The 20,424-nt window shown below is 36.2% G+C and overlaps 4 protein-coding genes across 4 annotated transcripts; 2 read left to right on the top strand and 2 right to left on the bottom strand.

Annotated features, from left to right (window-relative positions):
- Window positions 1-649: 649 nt before the first annotated feature.
- LOC117490585 (olfactory receptor 2AT4-like) lies at window positions 650-1,615 on the top strand. Its single transcript, XM_034140346.1, has one exon. The coding sequence runs from the start codon at window positions 650-652 to the stop codon at window positions 1,613-1,615; it is 966 nt and encodes a 321-aa protein (XP_033996237.1).
- A 2,008-nt stretch (window positions 1,616-3,623) lies between these two features.
- On the top strand, window positions 3,624-4,649 carry LOC117490818 (olfactory receptor 2AT4-like). The gene has a single exon (XM_034140651.1). It carries the CDS (start codon window positions 3,624-3,626, stop codon window positions 4,587-4,589), a length of 966 nt encoding a protein of 321 aa, XP_033996542.1. The 3' UTR covers window positions 4,590-4,649.
- Window positions 4,650-9,064: 4,415 nt separating this feature from the next.
- LOC117490584 (olfactory receptor 51F2-like) lies at window positions 9,065-17,431 on the bottom strand. The gene is given in 4 exon segments (XM_034140345.1): window positions 9,065-9,278; window positions 9,280-9,421; window positions 9,944-10,490; window positions 17,351-17,431. Coding segments are annotated over 4 exon segments (984 nt in total).
- Window positions 17,432-18,838: 1,407 nt separating this feature from the next.
- On the bottom strand, window positions 18,839-20,132 carry LOC117490816 (olfactory receptor 1-like). The gene has a single exon (XM_034140648.1). The coding sequence runs from the start codon at window positions 19,820-19,822 to the stop codon at window positions 18,839-18,841; it is 984 nt and encodes a 327-aa protein (XP_033996539.1). The 5' UTR covers window positions 19,823-20,132.
- Window positions 20,133-20,424: the final 292 nt, after the last annotated feature.

The raw sequence follows: 20,424 nt of genomic DNA, 5'->3' as shown, positions 1-20,424 counted from the left end.
GGCATCACAAATTAGGCTCATTAAAACCATGGCCTGTTTAAGAAAGTCAGCATAATACATGTTGTTTCCAAACTTTCTGAAAGTTGTTTTGTCTCAATAATGTATTGAAAAAGTACATTTACAGAAATCTAAATAAGCAAATGATTACACAATAATGCTTATTACATGTATGTGACCAAATAAGTCAGTGACTCAAGTGTGGTTGGTCCTGAATTCTCCATCTACTCACAAGAGGTACTTCTCATCAATGAGGGTAATAAAGTGCTTGTGAACTGAGCTTAATAAGTTTAATGAAAAGAAAAAGTAATGCCGTGATCTCTGTGGAACAAATTAATATCATTAAAAGGCTTCTTCTTCTCAGTATCACTAGAAAGCTTTATCTCGGGAGATCAATAAGTAAAGTATATATTCCACTGTATAAGGGGTCAGACAGTTAGAGTCAGAGTTACTATTGATGCAGGGCCTCAGGTAAGCTTCATGATTAACTATCACATAACTACTTTAAACACTGTTAGGTTGAATTGTATTAATGAAAATGGCATGATAATTATGCATATGAGACTTTTCAACGTCTACGTGTGTGATGTGATTTATTTCCTCTTTATCAGACCAGAGAGCCATCCTCCATCACAGGCTGCGGAGATCTACTATGTCTTTTCTCAGGACTGTTTTCAATGACTCTAACATCATCATTCATCCTCCAGGCTTCTATATCATTGGGTTTGAGACTTTTCCCTTCATCAGTGTCTACTTTATCTTTCTATCGTTTGTTTATGTGGTCACAGTGCTTGCCAATTGTTTGGTGATCTATGTAATTTGCTTTAATCGTTCTTTACACACTCCAAAATTTCTGGCTGTGGTAAACCTTGCAGTAATTGATGTTATCCTGAACACATGCACTATTCCCAGCATGATAAAGATATTCCTTGTTAAAGACAACTTTATTCCATTTAACCTTTGTATGTTACAAATGTTCGTCTACTACGCTTTTATATCTTTGGAGTCATATGCACTTGCTATACTTGCCTATGACAGGTTGATTGCAATATGTTTCCCTCTGCGTCACAACTCGATCAACACAATGCAGAGCATGTCATGGATTGTCGGCGTGACTTGGTTTTTTGGTCTGGGAGTAACATTATTTACAACAGGTATAATGTCTCGACTGTCTTTTTGTAATTCTGTAATAGTGTTTAGCTATTTCTGTGACTATGCGCCTGTGTTCAGACTCGCCTGTAATGATTATTCAATGCATTGGGCTTCAGCGTCTTTCCTTACCATTTTGATACTTGCAGTACCCTTTATTTTTATTATCCTGTCTTATGTGAGCATTCTGGCGACTGTATTCATGATGAAATCTTTAGACAGTCGGGTGAAAGCTCTGGCCACTTGTGTGGAGCATATCATCCTTGTTGCTGTGTTTTACATTCCTATTCTTACCATATTTTGCGTTGGGTTCTATCTGGGTCTGATCGACCCAGACCAGCGTGTGCTGAGTCTGTCGTTGGCCTCTTGCATCCCACCTTGTGTCAATCCTCTCATATATTCTTTGAAAACCAAAGAGATCAAAATCAGAGTTCTGGCATTGGTAAGAAGAAATACAATTGGCACATAACCAACAAACCCCCCAAAAAACAATCCTTTTAGGGTTGATAAAACACAGCACTAAATTTAAAAAAAAGGACCAATTGGCAGTAGTAAGTCAATTGATTTACTAGTATATTGTTGCTGGTATCTCTAATATTACTTAGCTAATCTGTACTTAAGTAAAATTCGACATTTCTATCGTAACACTTTTTCGTTAAATCTACTGTGTGCATTTCATAGTGTTAAAGAAATTAACGGAAAAGAGCATGACTATAGAGCAGCAGCCTTGAGGCTCTGTTGCTCCTCATCACTAAAGCAGGTTATGGGCAGACAGCATGCATGAGCCACACAAATGAATCTCAAAAGGCTCAACTCTAAAGGATCATTGTTTTGTTTTGTGTGCAGGTTTTGTGTTGTGATGTGCTATATATGTTGAGAACCTTTAAAGATTTGGTGTCGATGTTGTTTGTAATTATTCATTGTCAGAACTTTCTCAAATTTGAATGTACTTCAACTGCTTAGATATCTTATTTGTGACTGATAAAAGTGAATATTGTTTTATTGTGTTTATTTATACCAACAATGAAGTTTAAAAGTGAAGTAATTCATCTTCCACGTATACATGAGTTAAAAATCTGTAAAAACTTAAGCATTAAACATGTGGACTTCATGAACCTGTGTACTTCATTACTGTTCAAATCATTGATTCTCGGTTTAACTTTGTTGTTTTGGGAATCTAGTAAATCTAACGTGCTGAAAGAAAACCCGATTACAGACCTTGTTTAAGGATGAAGAAAATAAAAGGGCCGTGCAGATGAATGTGAGATTCACTGACTACATCACAGATTGAGTAACCCCGGTGAACCTTCACCATGAAAACTGGCTTGTACCATATCACCAAATTACCAGGTTTGGATATACTCTATCACACTAAACACTTTACTGCTAAAATAATAGCTAATGATTCAGAGATCAAGTATATATAAACTCCAAAACACAATTGAATGAATGAGCTCTTAATACCCTCTTTACAATTACATATTATTCACTTGCACACGCTGTAGAACACAATGTTTCAAGTAAAACATTTAATGAAATAAAGTCTGTTATTTAATTGATTTGAATTCAACCGTAGCATCGCAGTTCTAGTCACACATGCCAAAGGAGCATGACAAGGCCAACAACAAGACCAAAGGTGGCACATTATATCTGGAGTTTTAGTGTTAATAGGAGGAAGCAGCCTAAGACTTTTAGGCAGTGTAGAAAGACCAAGACAACCGACCCGGCTGCTGGCCTGGAAAAAGGTACTTTAAATGAAAGGACCGCTTTCTAAAAACACCATAGAATAATGGGACCTTTAACCTCCATGTTGAATTGTGTTTATTCGCATCAGTAACAATAACAACTCAGATGAATTAGTTTGAAGTTTGCACAGTAAAAGGTTTGCTTGTTAAAGACAAGGTCATTAACAGAAACTCTCTGGTGACGGCATCACAAATTAGGCTCATTAAAACCATGGCCTGTTTAAGAAAGTCAGCATAATGCATGTTGTTTACAGACTTTCTGAAAGTAGGGTCTTGTTAATATATACAAAAAGTTAATGTACATCTACTCAAATTAGGTCAGTCTCATCAGTGAGGGAAATAAAGTGCTTGTGAACTGAGCTTAATAAGTTTAATGAAAAGAAAAAGTAATGCCGTGATCTCTGTGGAACAAATTAATATCATTAAAAGGCTTCTTCTTCTCAGTATCACTAGAAAGCTTTATCTCGGGAGATCAATAAGTAAAGTATATATTCCACTGTATAAGGGATCAGACAGTTAGAGTCAGAGTTACTATTGATCCAGGGCCTCAGGTAAGCTTCATGATTAACTATCACATAACTACTTTAAACACTGTTAGGTTGAATTGTATTCATGAAAATGGCATGATAATTATGCATATGAGACTTTTCAACGTCTACGTGTGTGATGTGATTTATTTCCTCTTTATCAGACCAGAGAGCCATCCTCCATCACAGGCTGCGGAGATCTACTATGTCTTTTCTCAGGACTGTTTTTAATGACTCTAACATCATCATTCATCCTCCAGGCTTCTATATCATTGGGTTTGAGACTTTTCCCTTCATCAGTGTCTACTTTATCTTTCTATCGTTTGTTTATGTGGTCACAGTGCTTGCCAATTGTTTGGTGATCTATGTAATTTGCTTTAATCGTTCTTTACACACTCCAAAATTTCTGGCTGTGGTAAACCTTGCAGTAATTGATGTTATCCTGAACACATGCACTATTCCCAGCATGATAAAGATATTCCTTGTTAAAGACAACTTTATTCCATTTAACCTTTGTATGTTACAAATGTTCGTCTACTACGCTTTTATATCTTTGGAGTCATATGCACTTGCTATACTTGCCTATGACAGGTTGATTGCAATATGTTTCCCTCTGCGTCACAACTCGATCAACACAATGCAGAGCATGTCATGGATTGTCGGCGTGACTTGGTTTTTTGGTCTGGGAGTAATATTATTTACAACAGGTATAATGTCTCGACTGTCTTTTTGTAATTCTGTAATAGTGTTTAGCTATTTCTGTGACTATGCGCCTGTGTTCAGACTCGCCTGTAATGATTATTCAATGCAGTGGGCTTCAGCGTCTTTCCTTACCATTTTGATACTTGCAGTACCCTTTATTTTTATTCTCCTGTCTTATGTGAGCATTCTGGCGACTGTATTCATGATGAAATCTTTAGACAGTCGGGTGAAAGCTCTGGCCACTTGTGTGGAGCATATCATCCTTGTTGCTGTGTTTTACATTCCTATTCTTACCATATTTTGCGTTGGGTTCTATCTGGGTCTGATCGACCCAGACCAGCGTGTGCTGAGTCTGTCGTTGGCCTCTTGCATCCCACCTTGTGTCAATCCTCTCATATATTCTTTGAAAACCAAAGAGATCAAAATCAGAGTTCTGGCATTGGTAAGAAGAAATACAATTGGCACATAACCAACAAACCCCCCAAAAAACAATCCTTTTAGGGTTGATAAAACACAGCACTAAATTTAAAAAAAGGACCAATTGGCAGTAGTAAGTCAATTGATTTACTAGTATGCTGTTGCTGGTATCTCTAATATTACTTAGCTAATCTGTACTTAAGTAAAATTCGACATTTCTATCATAACACTTTTTCGTTAAATCTACTGTGTGCATTTCATAGTGTTAAAGAAATTAACGGAAAAGAGCATGACTATAGAGCAGCAGCCTTGAGGCTCTGTTGCTCCTCATCACTAAAGCAGGTTATGGGCAGACAGCATGCATGAGCCACACAAATGAATCTCAAAAGGCTCAACTCTAAAGGATCATTGTTTTGTTTTGTGTGCAGGTTTTGTGTTGTGATGTGCTATATATTTTGAGAACCTTTAAAGATTTGGTGTCGATGTTGTTTGTAATTATTCATTGTCAGAACTTTCTCAAATTTGAATGTACTTCAACTGCTTAGATATCTTATTTGTGACTGATAAAAGTGAATATTGTTTTATTGTGTTTATTTATACCAACAATGAAGTTTAAAAGTGAAGTAATTCATCTTCCACGTATACATGATTTAAAGCTCTGTAAAAAATGTAACAAGCATTAAACATGTGGACTTCATGTACCTGTGTACTTCATTACTGTTCAAATCATTGAATCTTGGTTTAACTTTGTTGTTTTGGGAATCTAGTAAATCTAACGTGCTGAAAGAAAACCCGATTACAGACCTTGTTTAAGGATGAAGAAAATAAAATGACCGTGCAGATGAATGTGAGATTCACTGACTACATCACAGATTGAGTAACCCCGGTGAACCTTCACCATGAAAACTGGCTTGTACCATATCACCAAATTACCAGGTTTGAATATACTCTATCACACTAAACACTTTACTGCTAAAATAATAGCTAATGTTTCAGAGAACAAGTATATATAAACTCCAAAACACAATTGAATGAATGAGCTCTTAATACCCTCTTTACAATTACATATTATTCACTTGCACACGCTGTAGAACACAATGTTTCAAGTAAAACATTTAGTGAAATAAAGTCTGTTATTGAATTGATTTGAATTCAACCGTAGCATCGCAGTTCTAGTCACACATGCCAAAGGAGCATGACAAGGCCAACAACAAGACCAAAGGTGGCACATTATATCTGGAGTTTTAGTGTTAATAGGAGAAAGCAGCCTAAGACTTTTAGGCAGTGTAGAAAGACCAAGACAACCGACCCGGCTGCTGGCCTGGAAAAAGGTACTTTAAATGAAAGGACCGCTTTCTAAAAACACCATAGAATAATGGGACCTTTAACCTCCATGCTGTATTGTGTTTATTCGCATCAGTAACAATAACAACTCAGATGAATTAGTTTGAAGTTTGCACAGTAAAAGGTTTGCTTGTTAAAGACAAGGTCATTAACAGAAACTCTCTGGTGACGGCATCCCAAATTAGGCTCATTAAAACCATGGCCTGTTTAAGAAAGTCAGCATAATGCATGTTGTTTCCAAACTTTCTGAAAGTTGTTTTGTCCAAAGAGATCAAAATCAGAGTTGTGGCATTTGTAAGAAAAAGTAAAATTGGCACAGACCAATGTAAGAGCAAACCTTAGAAAGGTGATCATATGTCTCGGTAGAAGCTTATCAATTCTAGACCTGGGACTCAATTTTAATACCTGAGATCGTTGGCACCAGAGAACAATTAAATTGACACACATTATTTTCATTTCCAGCTTTAACAATCTATCCTCTACCTTTCTAACACTTTAGTTATCAAAATATAAGTTCAATATTATTCAATACAAATACTTTGAAAGAGTTTTTACATTGGGCCCAACCTAAAATATATACTAATTTTACTTTAAATGTTTTTCATTTACTTATTTATATTTCATGCAATAAATGTCTGCACTTTTAATACCTTTGTGGTCCGTTTATTTGAACAAAAATAAATTCAATCAATAGCTGCAGCAATTCATTTTCACCTGTACTGTTACTAATACAAATTTGAGCTAAAACTACACATATTTCTTGTTGCCCTTTGTAAAGACAATGCACTTTAATAGAAATGAAAGTGACATAACCTATTTCCTCAAGTTTGAATTGTTCATTCTTTATAGGTGCAACTGAGATTAATTAGGATGAAGTTAAAAAAGTGAACCGTGTTGGTAAAGCGATTAACTACCACTCTGGTAATGTCATCGCAAATTAAAAAACATTCACATTTTATTTAAGGCTAACTGCGGCCTGTTGATCGGCTAATCCATCCTCAGGGAATAAACTCTGCAATATGCAAGTTGTCATGCTGCACTGTTCATTCTCTTCCTTTCAGCAAAATTAACAAAATGTTAATGCTAGTTTACTGTGGCCTAATAGTCAATATCGGCCACAGTAAATATAGTATTTACAGGCTAATAGTCAATATCGGCCTTAACTAACGTTAAGGCAGGATACATTTTGTCTGCCATGTTGTCATAAGAGGTCAGAGTCATCAGGTTGAGGCGCTATAGTATGCTCTCCGACTGAGCTCTGATTTATGCAGTACTGAAATTAGTAATGTTAATTGTATCATAGGACTTAACCTGGCAATATTTTCTGATTTTAACAGTTTCAGTGTTTCAGGCAAACTCAAAGTCCTTATTAGTTATTACTTAGTTTCAAAGGTTCAGGTTACAGTTGGGTTGTTGGTGTGTAGGGTTAGTGCAGGTTGAAAGCTACACTCATATATAACTATGATTACAAGTGACCTCATTATTACAGAGGGGTACAGATCAAAAGCAACATATGTGTTAAGTTTTATCAAAGTGTACTTATTTAGTAAAATGCAACAGCATGAGTTCATTATGCATATATATGCATTTTACCTATTTTTGTTTAATTCAACAAAGATCAGGTAGATGTTAAAAAAGATAATTTGATCTGCCACAATCCTACCATATATTTTTAAACCAAAGAGATCAAAAAGACCTCTGGAAGTGGTTGGAGAAATTAAAAGTTTCACAAAACCATGTTCCCACATGATAGGTTGGTTATTGGATCAATTTAAAACTTGAGGTTTTTAATATGGTATAAAAGAACAGATCTACTGTATACTAGAAGTTAGATTATCTGAGGTCTTTTCTACTGTATATATGAACCTAAAGCATTGTAATATTTGAACAGATGTGGTGTTTAAATAAACATGTATATTCTACTTGAATACATAGAGACATTTTCACAACCTGCCTAGAGAAAGGGATAATACATAGAAAATGTACACTATATTAATAATGGATAATGTTCCATCATATACTATGTCCTCTTCTGAAATGTGGTTAAAGATACTGTTTTTATGAAAGACTCTCTGACAAAGATCAAATTATGATACATTACAACAATAGCTTACACTGTACTTTAGAATGATGAACGAAATAGTGAAGAGTAGTGAAGTAGTAATATGACGAGTGCCTGCCCTCTTGTGGGTTTGTGTGTGCAGTGCAAGCCATACCATGAATCACACTCAGTTATTAATGTCACATATAGTTGTGTCACAGCCCAATATGGTCTACTATGTTTGTTCCTAAAACGGCATGCTAACATGTGAATTTAAATCTTGACTGACAGATCAGATTTTATTCAACTTTAAAGATACACTTAGTTCATGAATCTCAGATTTTAGGCGTAAGTGTTAAATAATAAAACTCTGTCTTGGATCTGTAAACCTTGTTTTTGAGATGTCACAATTTATTAGCAGGTACAAGATATATAATTTCTGTCAATCATAAGGTCATGAATCGACTACTTACTGTAACTGATTTAAATCAAAATACGAGACACATTTGGGATACTAAAACTCAACAAATGTGTCTGTATAAAAGCTCCAACCTAATAACAAAATGTTAAAACTTAACTAAACAAAACATAATGTACTGCATCTTTGTGTGCTCATTAATTGGGACAAATATCCCTGTGGAGTATCCCCTTTGTGAGTCACACATGTACACCACATCATGGTTTCAGCAACCTGGATATACTATCATGATCTTCTCCCAATTATTTGCAGATGCATTCAATTTTGGAAGTTTATTAAAACAACAGTTCAAAACCCAAATATAATTGGTTTATTATGATATATGAAAAGTAAAACATAAAATCCTCACAATTGAGACTATAAATGAATAATATTTAGTAGAGACTACTTAAAACTCATGTCTATAATAATGTATGTGTAAACTGACCTAAATACTGTATCTCTGTTTGAGAACCCCAACTTACTAAAACCTACTAACTAACTACTAACACAGAAAAAACGTGTCAATTCAATCAGGCAAAACCGATGTTAACAAAATGATGTACCATGTTTAATAAGCACAGCAATAATTCATAAGATACTGACATTTCCTTTTGATACTATACAATATTGCCACTGTAGTCATATATCAAGCAACCTTTTCATGTTAAATAGCAAGCAGTGTTTAAGATTTCAACCTTTTTTTGGCACTGAAGCTAATCCTATTTCTTTTGACAAGCTTCTTGATAGCCATCAGAATTTCCTCCGTCTTTAAAGAGTATACAATAGGATTGAGCAAAGCTGGCATGGTGTTTGTCAAAGATGTGTTTATCATTCTGACATTAGGGTTTATGTAAGAGACTACTGATGCTATGTTGGTGCCAATAATTGGTAGGAATTGCCACAAGAATCATGTGAGAGGTACAAGTTTCAGAGGCTTTGAGTCGTTCCTCTCCTGATGCAATCCTGCCTAGTGCTATTGAAATGCCAACATACGATAAAGTTATCAATATAAGAGGAATACAGAGGATTATAATGAGAGCTACATATGCCATTATCAGGGTTCATACACTTTTTCACCAATGATTTTCAATTACTTTTCCATGACTTCTCCATGACCTTTACCTAATTTTCCATGACCAAAAAAATTACTCTTTCTCAGCGGTACCACTGAAAATGGTTTATTTTAACATGGAACAGGAAAATAAGGTCTGCATATGAAACATGTTGTGCCTATCTAAAACAAATCAAATAGTAGGCTTACTAGCTCCTACAGGCTGCTACAGGCTAAAGCAACTGTCGACTCGAGGGCGTGGTTGTAAAAATCTCTCACCAGCAAAATACCTCGACAGTTAAATGCCAGTTTACGTTTCATTACTATACGATACAGTATTTATTATCATTATAGTATTACTATTTCGGCGATTAGGTAAAATATAAATTATATTTGATGCAACTTTAGTTACATTTCCATGACTTTGGGAAAAATATTGTTTTCCAAAACTTTTCCAGGGCCTGGAATTAGCATTTTGAATTTCCATGACTTTTCCAGGTTTTTAATGACCGTAAGAACCCTGCATTATGTTATTTATAGACGAGTCATTGCAGGACAGACGATATACTGGTGAATGATCACAGAAAAAGCTGTTTACCAACAAAGAGTCACAGAAGGAGAGGTTATCAATATTTCCAACAGTAAATCCTACTAAACTAAATAAAGTAACCCACGAAAACAGCAACAATGCAGCGATAGACGGGGTCGTCACAATACTGCGGTACCTTAAAGGGAAGCAAATTGCTATAAATCTGTCATATGCCATTGTGATAAGTGTCCATGACTGTACAGATAAAAAGAATAAAACAAAGAACATATAACTTAGGCAAGCTTCATAGACAATGTATCTCCTTTCAAACAAAAAAGTATCTAAGACCTTTGGGATGAGAGCTGTGCTCCCACACATATCTGTCAAAGCCAGGTAAAACACAACCATGTATTTGGGAGTATGCAGAGTCTTGACATAGTAAATAACTGAGAGAAGAATGCCATTCCCAAGAACAGTCACAATGTAGACAAAACACAGGAACACATAGTAATACTTAACATGAGGCATGTTGGAAAACCCGCTGAGATAAAACTTAGCAGGACGAACAAATGTGGCATTCACTGTGGAAGCAGCTCTCGCCTCTGGGATCATCTTATATATCTCTTTCTTTAGATCAACAAAAAACCAAAACATCAAGAGTGCAGTGCCTTGAAGTGAGCAGTTGAGTGAGAGACATGACATTTATTTCCCACCCCTTTGTGAGCCATTAGAAATGCAGCTGGGTGTACCACATGACCATTCAACGTATAGCTATGAAGGGAATATGATTGACAAGTTAAAGCATTCGACTCAGTTAACCTTTGTCAGGATAATGAGTGCCAGCAATTATAGAGCATAATCACGATTCAAAAGAAAACAATCTTAAATGAGGGATTTAAACATTTTACTGATCACACTCATCATTATCTTAATGCTAAAAAGACTGCCTTTAAGGAAACAGCTTTTTTTCACTAACTCGATATTTTTAAGCGTCATGTTAGCCTCTTTTGAAGTTGAAGAAATAAGACTGGCAGAAATAAAGACTCTTCCATTACATTTGTTTATTTTGTTTTATCGTTTTAAAGGACCTCCTAAAATAACCCATATCAGTTTTAGTGTAAAGTATCTTTAGAACATACCTACTCTACCTTGCCATCATGCAACCCTTTTGTAAAAAGGAGCTAAAGTCATTAAAGCCAATTATTGTCTCTGCAACACCGCCAGACTCCTTATCCAAAAACAATAATTTTGCCTTCGCAGAACACACAGTTGCTGCTGCCTCGGTAAATTGGCAAAGAAAGAAGGAAATAGCTTTCTGACAGCAAGGTAAAGCAGTGAAGGTATTCTAAACATGTACATCCGTTTGAGATGGTGAAAGCAAGTTTTAAAGTCTGTTAATAGGCTTTTGCGATTTATTGTGCGTAAATTATATTGTTGTACCGGTGAAATAAGTTATTGTGCTTTTGGCTATAATATTTTATGGCTATCACAGCTGTGTTCTCCAACACTGAAACAATGTAAACAAAAATAGAGACAACCCAGCTAGCGGGGAACGTTCTCACAACTTTGGCTAACATTACCTACAGGTTCTAATAATGTTTTAAAGAAACGTTTTAATCTGATGTTCAAAGAACCTTTTTAGGATGTTTATTATTTCAAATAATGTTCCTATAAGGTTTAAGGTTAACTAAGACATAACGTTTTAACTGCAACATTCAGAGGATGTTTTGAGGATGTTATTAAGGCCTGAGATGACAGAAAGTTTTTTTATAAAACGTGTGATATGTGATATGTTAACAAAGGTGGAACGTTTTGCCTGCAACATTCTAAGGATGTGTTTTGGACGTTGTTGGGGTAACACATTAAAGATGTTCTTTATAAAACGTTCCCTCAATGTCACATGATAACAAATGAAGAACATTCTCCAAGAAACATTCTGAAAATGTTTTCAGGATGTTATTCTTTTTTTATAAAACGTTCCTGTGATGGCAAATATTAACACGGCCATGGTCAACGTCAGATTTATTTCTAGAGTGCTTTAAAAAACAAGCTTGTTGCATTTGTTTGAAAAGGATGTTTTAAAAAAATCTGATGTCACTATATTTTCCTTTTGAAAAAAACAAACAAGCACGTAATTCATGATAAACTGTAAGCAGATATTGCATGTTTGAGGTGGCATGTGTGAGTTCCCAGCTAGACATTTTTGGTTCTCAAAACATTCTGAGAATGTTACCATTCATTGTTCTAGGAATGTTTTCAGCGGGACGTTTTAGTTTGGTTCCCAGAATGTTCTTCTGAAAGGTAGGATAACGTTCTTTAAAAACATTCTTGAAATGTTTGGTGATAACCTTCTTAAGATGTTTTTGATAACCTTCTTAAGATGTTTTTGATAACATTGTTGGAACATTATGCCCTACTGTTCTTAAAACGTTTTCAGCAGGACGTTTTATTTTGGTTCCCAGAATTATCTTCTGAAAGGTAGGATAACGTTCTCTAAAAACATTCTTAAAATGTTTGGTGATAACCTTCTTAAGATGTTTTTGATAACCTTCTTAAGATGTTTTTGATAACATTGTTAGAACATTATGCCCTACTGTTCTTAAAATGTTTTCAGCGGGACGTTTTATTTTGGTTCCCAGAATGTTCTTCTGAAAGGTAGGATAATGTCTCTAAAAACATTCTTAACATAACATAACTTTCTTAAGATGTATGAGCGCATTGAGACAATGAATAGGACGTATAAAAACGAATTTGCATGCCAATATTCACTCACATGCACTTATAATCACACTAAGGTATGTGGGCCCACAGTATTCATAATATCATATGGGGGGGGGGGGGGGGGGCGCAACAGCGGTAATTAAAGTTTAAAAGTCTCAAAATGCTACAACTACTGTCACAAACTGGATGAATGTGAAGTATTTTGCTAAAGGAGGATGAAAGCGTAATTAAGGAGCACTATTGGAGTGACTTTGATGGTTATTGGACTCAGGATTAATTCATTTGGATTCCCGCTGTATGAAGAAATTAAAGAACGGCGCAAGTGGAAACAATTCACAAAGGGATTAAACTGTTTAAAACACATGCTCAAAGTAAGCCAGATTTTTCCGATGTGTTTATGTGGATTCAAAAGTCGTAAATAATCTACAAAATGGAGCAGACCGATCTGATCGGAGCAACTGTGACAAATAATCCAACTGAAACCGGCATGGACAATGACTATGTTTTAAAAATGCGATGCAAGACAAGCCTGGTTTGGACACTTTACGGGCAGAAGAAACATTTCTATTAAAGAAAGAATTATAAATTTCTGTCTTTTTATGCCTTTAATTTCTACAGATGGAGCATCAATATTTTAGATCAAATGAAGTATATCTAATCTTGTAATTCAATAATATATAGTCTTTATATATTAAATAACTATGGCCAAACTAAGACTTAGTTTTTCACAAGAGAAAATGCAGATATTATATAAAAAACTAAAGTAAAAATCTTGTTTTTAATTCCCCAAGAGCAATAAAAACACTTGGTAAAAAAATCCTGAGTGAGGCTTTCATAAATTGCATTTAGCTGACGCTTTTATCCAAAGCGACTTACTATTTAATAAATGATAAATGATTATTCATAACAAATATGAGTGATGTGTGATTATTATTCATGCTATATACTGATATAGGGCTAAGTAAGCAATCAATCCTGCAAATTAACCCTTAGTTGTTCAATATATTTATTCAGACAATGTGAGTAGAAATACAGAAATTCTGCTCCCACCTAAGGCCAACGTTGCAATATTACAACATTTCCCTAAAAACTTACCAAAACGTAAACATTTTTAAAACTCTCTCATTTCTGCTCCAGAGGCCAGGGGTTAAATTGGGATTTGATATGTGGGGGGGCTCTGTTAGAAGGTGCGACGGGGGGGGGGGGGGGGGGGAGAGTTAGACGCAAGTTGCTGACACACACCGCTGCAAACTCTCTGCACGGAGGAGCAGCGGAGGAAGAGACACACGTTCACTAAGCCGAAAAAACTATATCCGGTCACAGTGATCTGCTATTTTAAAGTAAATTCAACACATATCGACCCTAAATATAACATATATTAAGAATGAGAAAGTGTTAACATCGTTTTTTGTAAACATATGACAAATGTGCGAGGGTGATGACATCAGAGCATCGTCCTATGGGCTTAGCCCCAGACAGGTACAACAGGTATTCACTCAGAGGGGGGTAGGTACTAAATGCCACCCATTTACATGTAGGCACACAAAGTCAAAAATCAACATACAGTAGGGGGGTGGGGGATGGTGAATGGTATGTGGGTATGTGGGACACTGAAAAGTCTATGTTAAAAAGCCTCAGTCACCTTAATTCATGTAATAAAAACATCTCAGGTCAGTAACACTGAAAGCTAAATGTGCAATACCATGTTCAGCTATGTTACTATTTATAATGTTATTGTTGTTACAACAGAAGATGTTTTTCTTTATATTGAATCTGGTGCACTTTGAGGTCAAAATTAAGAGATTTATGGATACTGCTGGAAAAATCTGCAGTACATATGCCGAGCCTGTACGTAGCGCTGTAACTTCCTCCACACAAGCAGCCTTCTGTTTATTCAACGTGGTGGGGGCCGAGGGAACCGGGCAAAGATTTTCGCCGGTCAACGTGTGTGAAAGTTTAAATCTTCCTTATTGAGCTTTAAAACAAATGAATAACGACTATATATAATAATAAAATAAACACCGGCTGTTGTTATGCCTGCTGTAACGTTAAATTACTCCGTTCTCCGCTTGTAATTATGCCGTTACAAGCTTCATACATGTAGTTGTGTTTATCATCTAAATTTGCAGAAACAAGTTTAATATTCTGAAAGCCAAGACTTTGTTTATTTGAAATCAGATGAAAACAAACTGTAACGAACCCTGCCGTGTTATCTATGATTACTATGCCTTACTGTACATTCATAATTTCAGCCGGAGGGAGGTGGGCGGCGCTGCGGAGGAGCAGATTGCGAGTGAGAGGTGCCTGTCATCTTCCCTTTACAAGCGTCACAAATGTATTTATCGTGTGATTTTGGAAATAAAAGTTTCATATTCTGAAAGCCAAGACTTTGTTTATATATTATACGTGGGTAGCTATGACGTCAGAAGGAGTTACCGTAAATGAGAGCTGCCGTAAAAGTGTTTCTAGGATTTCTAAACGAACTATTACAGCTGTTATAAAGCATTAAATAAAAAGTAATGAAAGAGATAAGGAGGAGAAAAGGTTTAAGGAAGTAAGCAAGGAATACAGAATGTCGAAATCCTCTGTTTCACGCGATGTCGAACATTGAAGACAGAGGACGGCGGTCCCCCAATCTACACAGCGGGAGAAAGAAGATCATAAAGCAGATCGGAGGAGACATCACGATCTTTCCCACATTAGTGCAATTCACCTATACTTAACCCCAAATAAAAGAACCCAATAAAAACAGTTGTTAAATAATAGTGAAGTCACGTTGTAATAATAACTCATCTCTCGGTTTGAGTGTTCTTTTTCTGCTTTTCTGACTATTTCTCATTGTGGGGAAAAATAACACCCAGGGATCCTGATCGTTTTAATGAAGTTGAATACAGAATATTCATATTTGTCAGTGATTTCATGTCAATTCGGCGAACATAAACATAAATCATCGTGGTGAAGATGATTAAATTAGGATTAAAAATCGGGAGAGCCGGCTGCATTTCCTCTCCTTCGTTTTTTTCGACTAAACAACATTATTTTTTTAAATAACAACATGGTGATGTTTTGTAAATGATTACATGTCTTATTTAGCACAGACTATGATCCTATCCGTGACATATGGATCTTAACAAAGATCCGCTATACATTAGTACCAGACATACTGTACATCCAGCTTACTGTATCGAAGTTGATTTCACATGAGCTCCAGTGTGGAACCCCACTGCACCCCCTGGTGGATCAATGATCCATTGCAGCTGGCTTCACAATAATTAAATTTATTTATCACGGGGGCGGTATCAAGTCAGACTGGGGGCCGGCTCTTCATCACGAACCGATCACGGGCCGATCACGGACCGTGCACGAGCCAATAACGACCCTCGCGTTTCAAACTGTCTGAAATAAGATGCTCCATCTGTACTAACTTGAATTTTTATTCAAATTAATTAATCAATTATTTTTTATATTTTATTGTAATGTAGAGACAAGGCTTTTAGTGACAATCATGTATTGCGTTACAATTATATGTAAAAAAAAAAATAAGTCTAAATATGATATTTGGCCTCAAATCATCCGAGGCCTGGCGCCCCCCCCCCTGCGATCCCCCAGGTTGGGTACCACTGCTCTAGTACAGTAGTTCTCAACCTTTTTACACCAAGTACCACCTGAGAAAATAGTTGGCTCTCCAAGTACCACCATATGACCGATGTTAAAGTACAGTCTATGCACAGTTCATGCAGGACTCGGAGGCAAATTTATTCATAATAACATTATTTATTGTCAGCCACAGCTACATGTACAAAGGGCAGTCTCTCTCTCTCTCTCTCACTCATCACTCACACACACACGACAAGCGAGAATATAAAGAACAAAATAATAACTTATTCTCACACAACAAATGACAACTGTACATACATGTCATTTCCTATACCAAAGTTTGAATGTAGGCCTCCTGCAACAACCTACATTGTAACAGAAAATGTCCTCTTGGGAATTCAGTTCCACAATAATAATGAAAGCCTCCAGGAGCAGATGAGCCTAAGGGCTAATAGCTCATCTTCAGTCTGCTGATGTTTGCTATTGCCATTTCTGTGGTGGCAAAGTAAAAAAGAAAAGAAAAAAGATAACAATTAAGGACAAGTGTGTGCTTTTTCAGCTTTTGACCTCGGTCACAGCCTTCTCTCCATTCTTTGCGCAAATGCCTTCTTTCTGAGTCACTTCTCTCCTCCATCACAGCGTTGTGGCTGTGCATATCACTTTTGCGTTGCTGGCGGAGCCTGCGCTTGTGCTCGGTTGATGACTGTCCTCCTCCTCATTCACTTGTTCACTTTCGTGTACCTTACTGTCCCAAATGAGCACAATGTAGTGGCTACTTTTTGTCTTTTTGTTTACTTAGTTGTGTTTTCTGTATTTTATATGTCTGTGTTATGTGTAAGAACGTGTAACGTTGCTGCCTTCTTGGCCAGGTCAGCATTGTAAATGAGATTTTGTCTCAATGTTTTCATCTGGTTAAATAACATTTAAAAAAAAAAGAAAACAATTTATTTTCATTTTTGTTGTTGTTGTATATGTCAGATTCCTCCGCGTACCACTAGCGGGAGCTGGCGTACCACCAGTGGTACGCGTACCACAGGTTGAGAACCACTGCTCCAGTAGATATTAGGAATTCCAATAAATCCACTTATTATGAAATATTCAGGACGCACAAAAGTGATGTTTTTTCCAAGAGCTGAGTTGAAGAAGTCCATTATGAAAAACCTCTCAAACCTACGCTGTCCGAAGCACAGTCTTTAATGCAGAGAACAGAACTGTGCGTCAGCACTGTGTTCTGTTGGACAGAGGTGAGCTCTTCTCTCTGCTCTCTTTCAGACGATGAAGCTCTGATGAGCGTTAGCTATTTTGCAATCCCTAACATTGTTTGTGTCAAATGGAAGGTCTGTTCCCTTGAGTCTCTTGTACGCAAGCACCAGAAAAAAATACATCTTTAGTCCAATGAACTTCTTGCACTTAGGAAGTCTACTGACAGAAATATCCAATGCAGCTATCTAGTCGAAGCCTGCGGAGCAGGAGTGTTAAACTCAATTTGCTAAGGGACACACTGAGAAAATAAAATCACATCAAGAGCCAGACATAAACAGTTCATTTACAAGCCGTTTTTTATTTTAGTTTTTTATTATAAAATGTCAACATATTTGATAAGATTGTGAATGTCACATCAGCCTTTGACATTCACTTTGGTCCAAATAAAGCACAAAAAAAGTCAATTCAAAAGTTGTGCATAGCCATCATAGCATTTCCTGAAGCTTAATAATTAGTTCTGACAACATGATAAGCAGGCTAACAAGCAGCAAACAAGGCCATGGTCCTTCTCTCTTTACTTTCCCATTTACCTACTTTGACTTTAGCATTTAACCAAAGTCCATTTATTCCGACCAAGGGCATTAATTGACACACCACATTCCCCACTGAAATTTAAAGCATGTAGATTTGTTGCAGCCGCTTCACAATAAAGTTATTCAGTTAAAGTCAGTATGTACCTGAAAAACCTGAAGGGTTTAATGTCATTAGTGTAGAGTTAGAAAACACAGATTGATTCAGAAAAGAGAAGCGGACCAAGAGACAAAATATGTCTTGTTACTTTTTAAATATGAGGTATCCATCTAGAAACATGAAGAAGCAGAACAAGGATACATCATTTGATTGCAAAACAAATATTTTATAGTCACTGATTTTTATGAATACTAAATTGGTTTATTTGTATGCTTTTGATTATGCTGTAAAAGACTACATTGAAGACACAATTTGTTTTCTAATATACAGTAGACTCCTTCAAGACAACATGCACAGAGACACACACTTTGATCACAATAATGTGTTCCCAGAATATCCTCCTAATACACAAACACAGATAAAACAAATAGCAGAATACTCATTGTACAGTAGGTGTGTTATACCTGACACACTGTATTTCTAATGTTTACTGTTTTGTGCTGTCTATTAGTTAGTTAATTAATTTAAAGCTCAATTATTATAATGTAATTTCTATGAAATAACTTGTGATTAATTAAATGTTAAAATATGTATGGGATGTTAAAGAAATTAATTAAATTAACCTAACGGCATTAAAACAAGGTCCAAATTAAATACACAAATAATCATTTCATGATTTCTCTCTTCACTGTAATTTGGGATTTCTTTCTAAATTTCAATATTTTTTTCATAGATTCTTTGATTTCTTGCGTCTGCAAAACATAAATGATTGGGTTCAGCATTGGAGGAAAGACAGAGGTCAGAGACAGGTTTAGGATCCTGGCATTTGGAGGTATTTGTGAACCCAAAGTAAATGTGACTAATATTGGGACGAAATAGATTACCACCAACGAAAGATGAGCTGTGCAGGTTTTAAAGGCCTTCACTCTTTCATGAACTGTGGCAACTTTAGACAATGCATAGCCGATACATGAATAAGTAAACAGAATAAATGTGAATGGAAGCCAAAAAATTAGAACTACTAAAAACCAACTAAAGTAATCAGTAGGTTTATAGTCATTGCAGGCCATCCGATATATCTGGCCGTGGTCACAGAAATAGCTGTTAATAACCACAGACTTACAGAAGGAAAGTCTTGTTAGAAGGCCGACGACAATAAGATCAACAGTAATAACAAAGACCCAGAAACAGGCAATCAAAGACAGCATGAACCTGTGGGTCACCTTCACTTGGTAGTGCAGTGGGTAGATGATAGCTATCAGTCTGTCATACGAGAGTCCAACTAGATTAAGAACCTGCATTGAAAGGCACGTGTAGCAGAAAAAAAGAAATGCCAAGCAGTCAGCGTAGGGGATGTACTGATGGTTAAACAGAAAGATATCAAGAACCTTTGGCACCAAAGCAGAGCTACCACACAGGTCCACAAATGCTAAATTAAAAACTACAATATATTTTGGAGTTCTCAGATTATGGTCCAAGTATATTATGGCCATCACAGCGGTGTTTCCCAACACTGAAACAATGTAAACAAAAAAGAGGAATACATAGTAATAATTGATATTAGGAATTCCAATAAAGCCACTTATTATGAAATATTCAGGACGCACAAAAGTGATGTTTTTTCCAAGAGCTGAGTTGAAGAAGTCCATTATGAAAAACCTCTCAAACCTACGCTGTCCGAAGCACAGTCTTTAATGCAGAGAACAGAACTGTGCGTCAGCACTGTGTTCTGTTGGACAGAGGTGAGCTCTTCTCTCAGCTCTCTTTCAGACGATGAAGCTCTGATGAGCGTTAGCTATTTTGCAATCCCTAACATTGTTTGTGTCAAATGGAAGGTCTGTTCCCTTGAGTCTCTTGTACGCAAGCACCAGAAAAAAATACATCTTTAGTCCAATGAACTTCTTGCACTTAGGAAGTCTACTGACAGAAATATCCAATGCAGCTATCTAGTCGAAGCCTGCGGAGCAGGAGTGTTAAACTCAATTTGCTAAGGGACACACTGAGAAAATAAAATCACATCAAGAGCCAGACATAAACAGTTCATTTACAAGCCGTTTTTTATTTTAGTTTTTTATTATAAAATGTCAACATATTTGATAAGATTGTGAATGTCACATCAGCCTTTGACATTCACTTTGGTCCAAATAAAGCACAAAAAAAGTCAATTCAAAAGTTGTGCATAGCCATCATAGCATTTCCTGAAGCTTAATAATTAGTTCTGACAACATGATAAGCAGACTAACAAGCAGCA

This window comes from Trematomus bernacchii, unplaced genomic scaffold, assembly GCF_902827165.1.
Source record: "Trematomus bernacchii unplaced genomic scaffold, fTreBer1.1, whole genome shotgun sequence".
NCBI classification, from domain to species: domain Eukaryota; kingdom Metazoa; phylum Chordata; class Actinopteri; order Perciformes; family Nototheniidae; genus Trematomus; species Trematomus bernacchii.
This window is presented reverse-complemented; position numbering and strand designations above follow the sequence as displayed.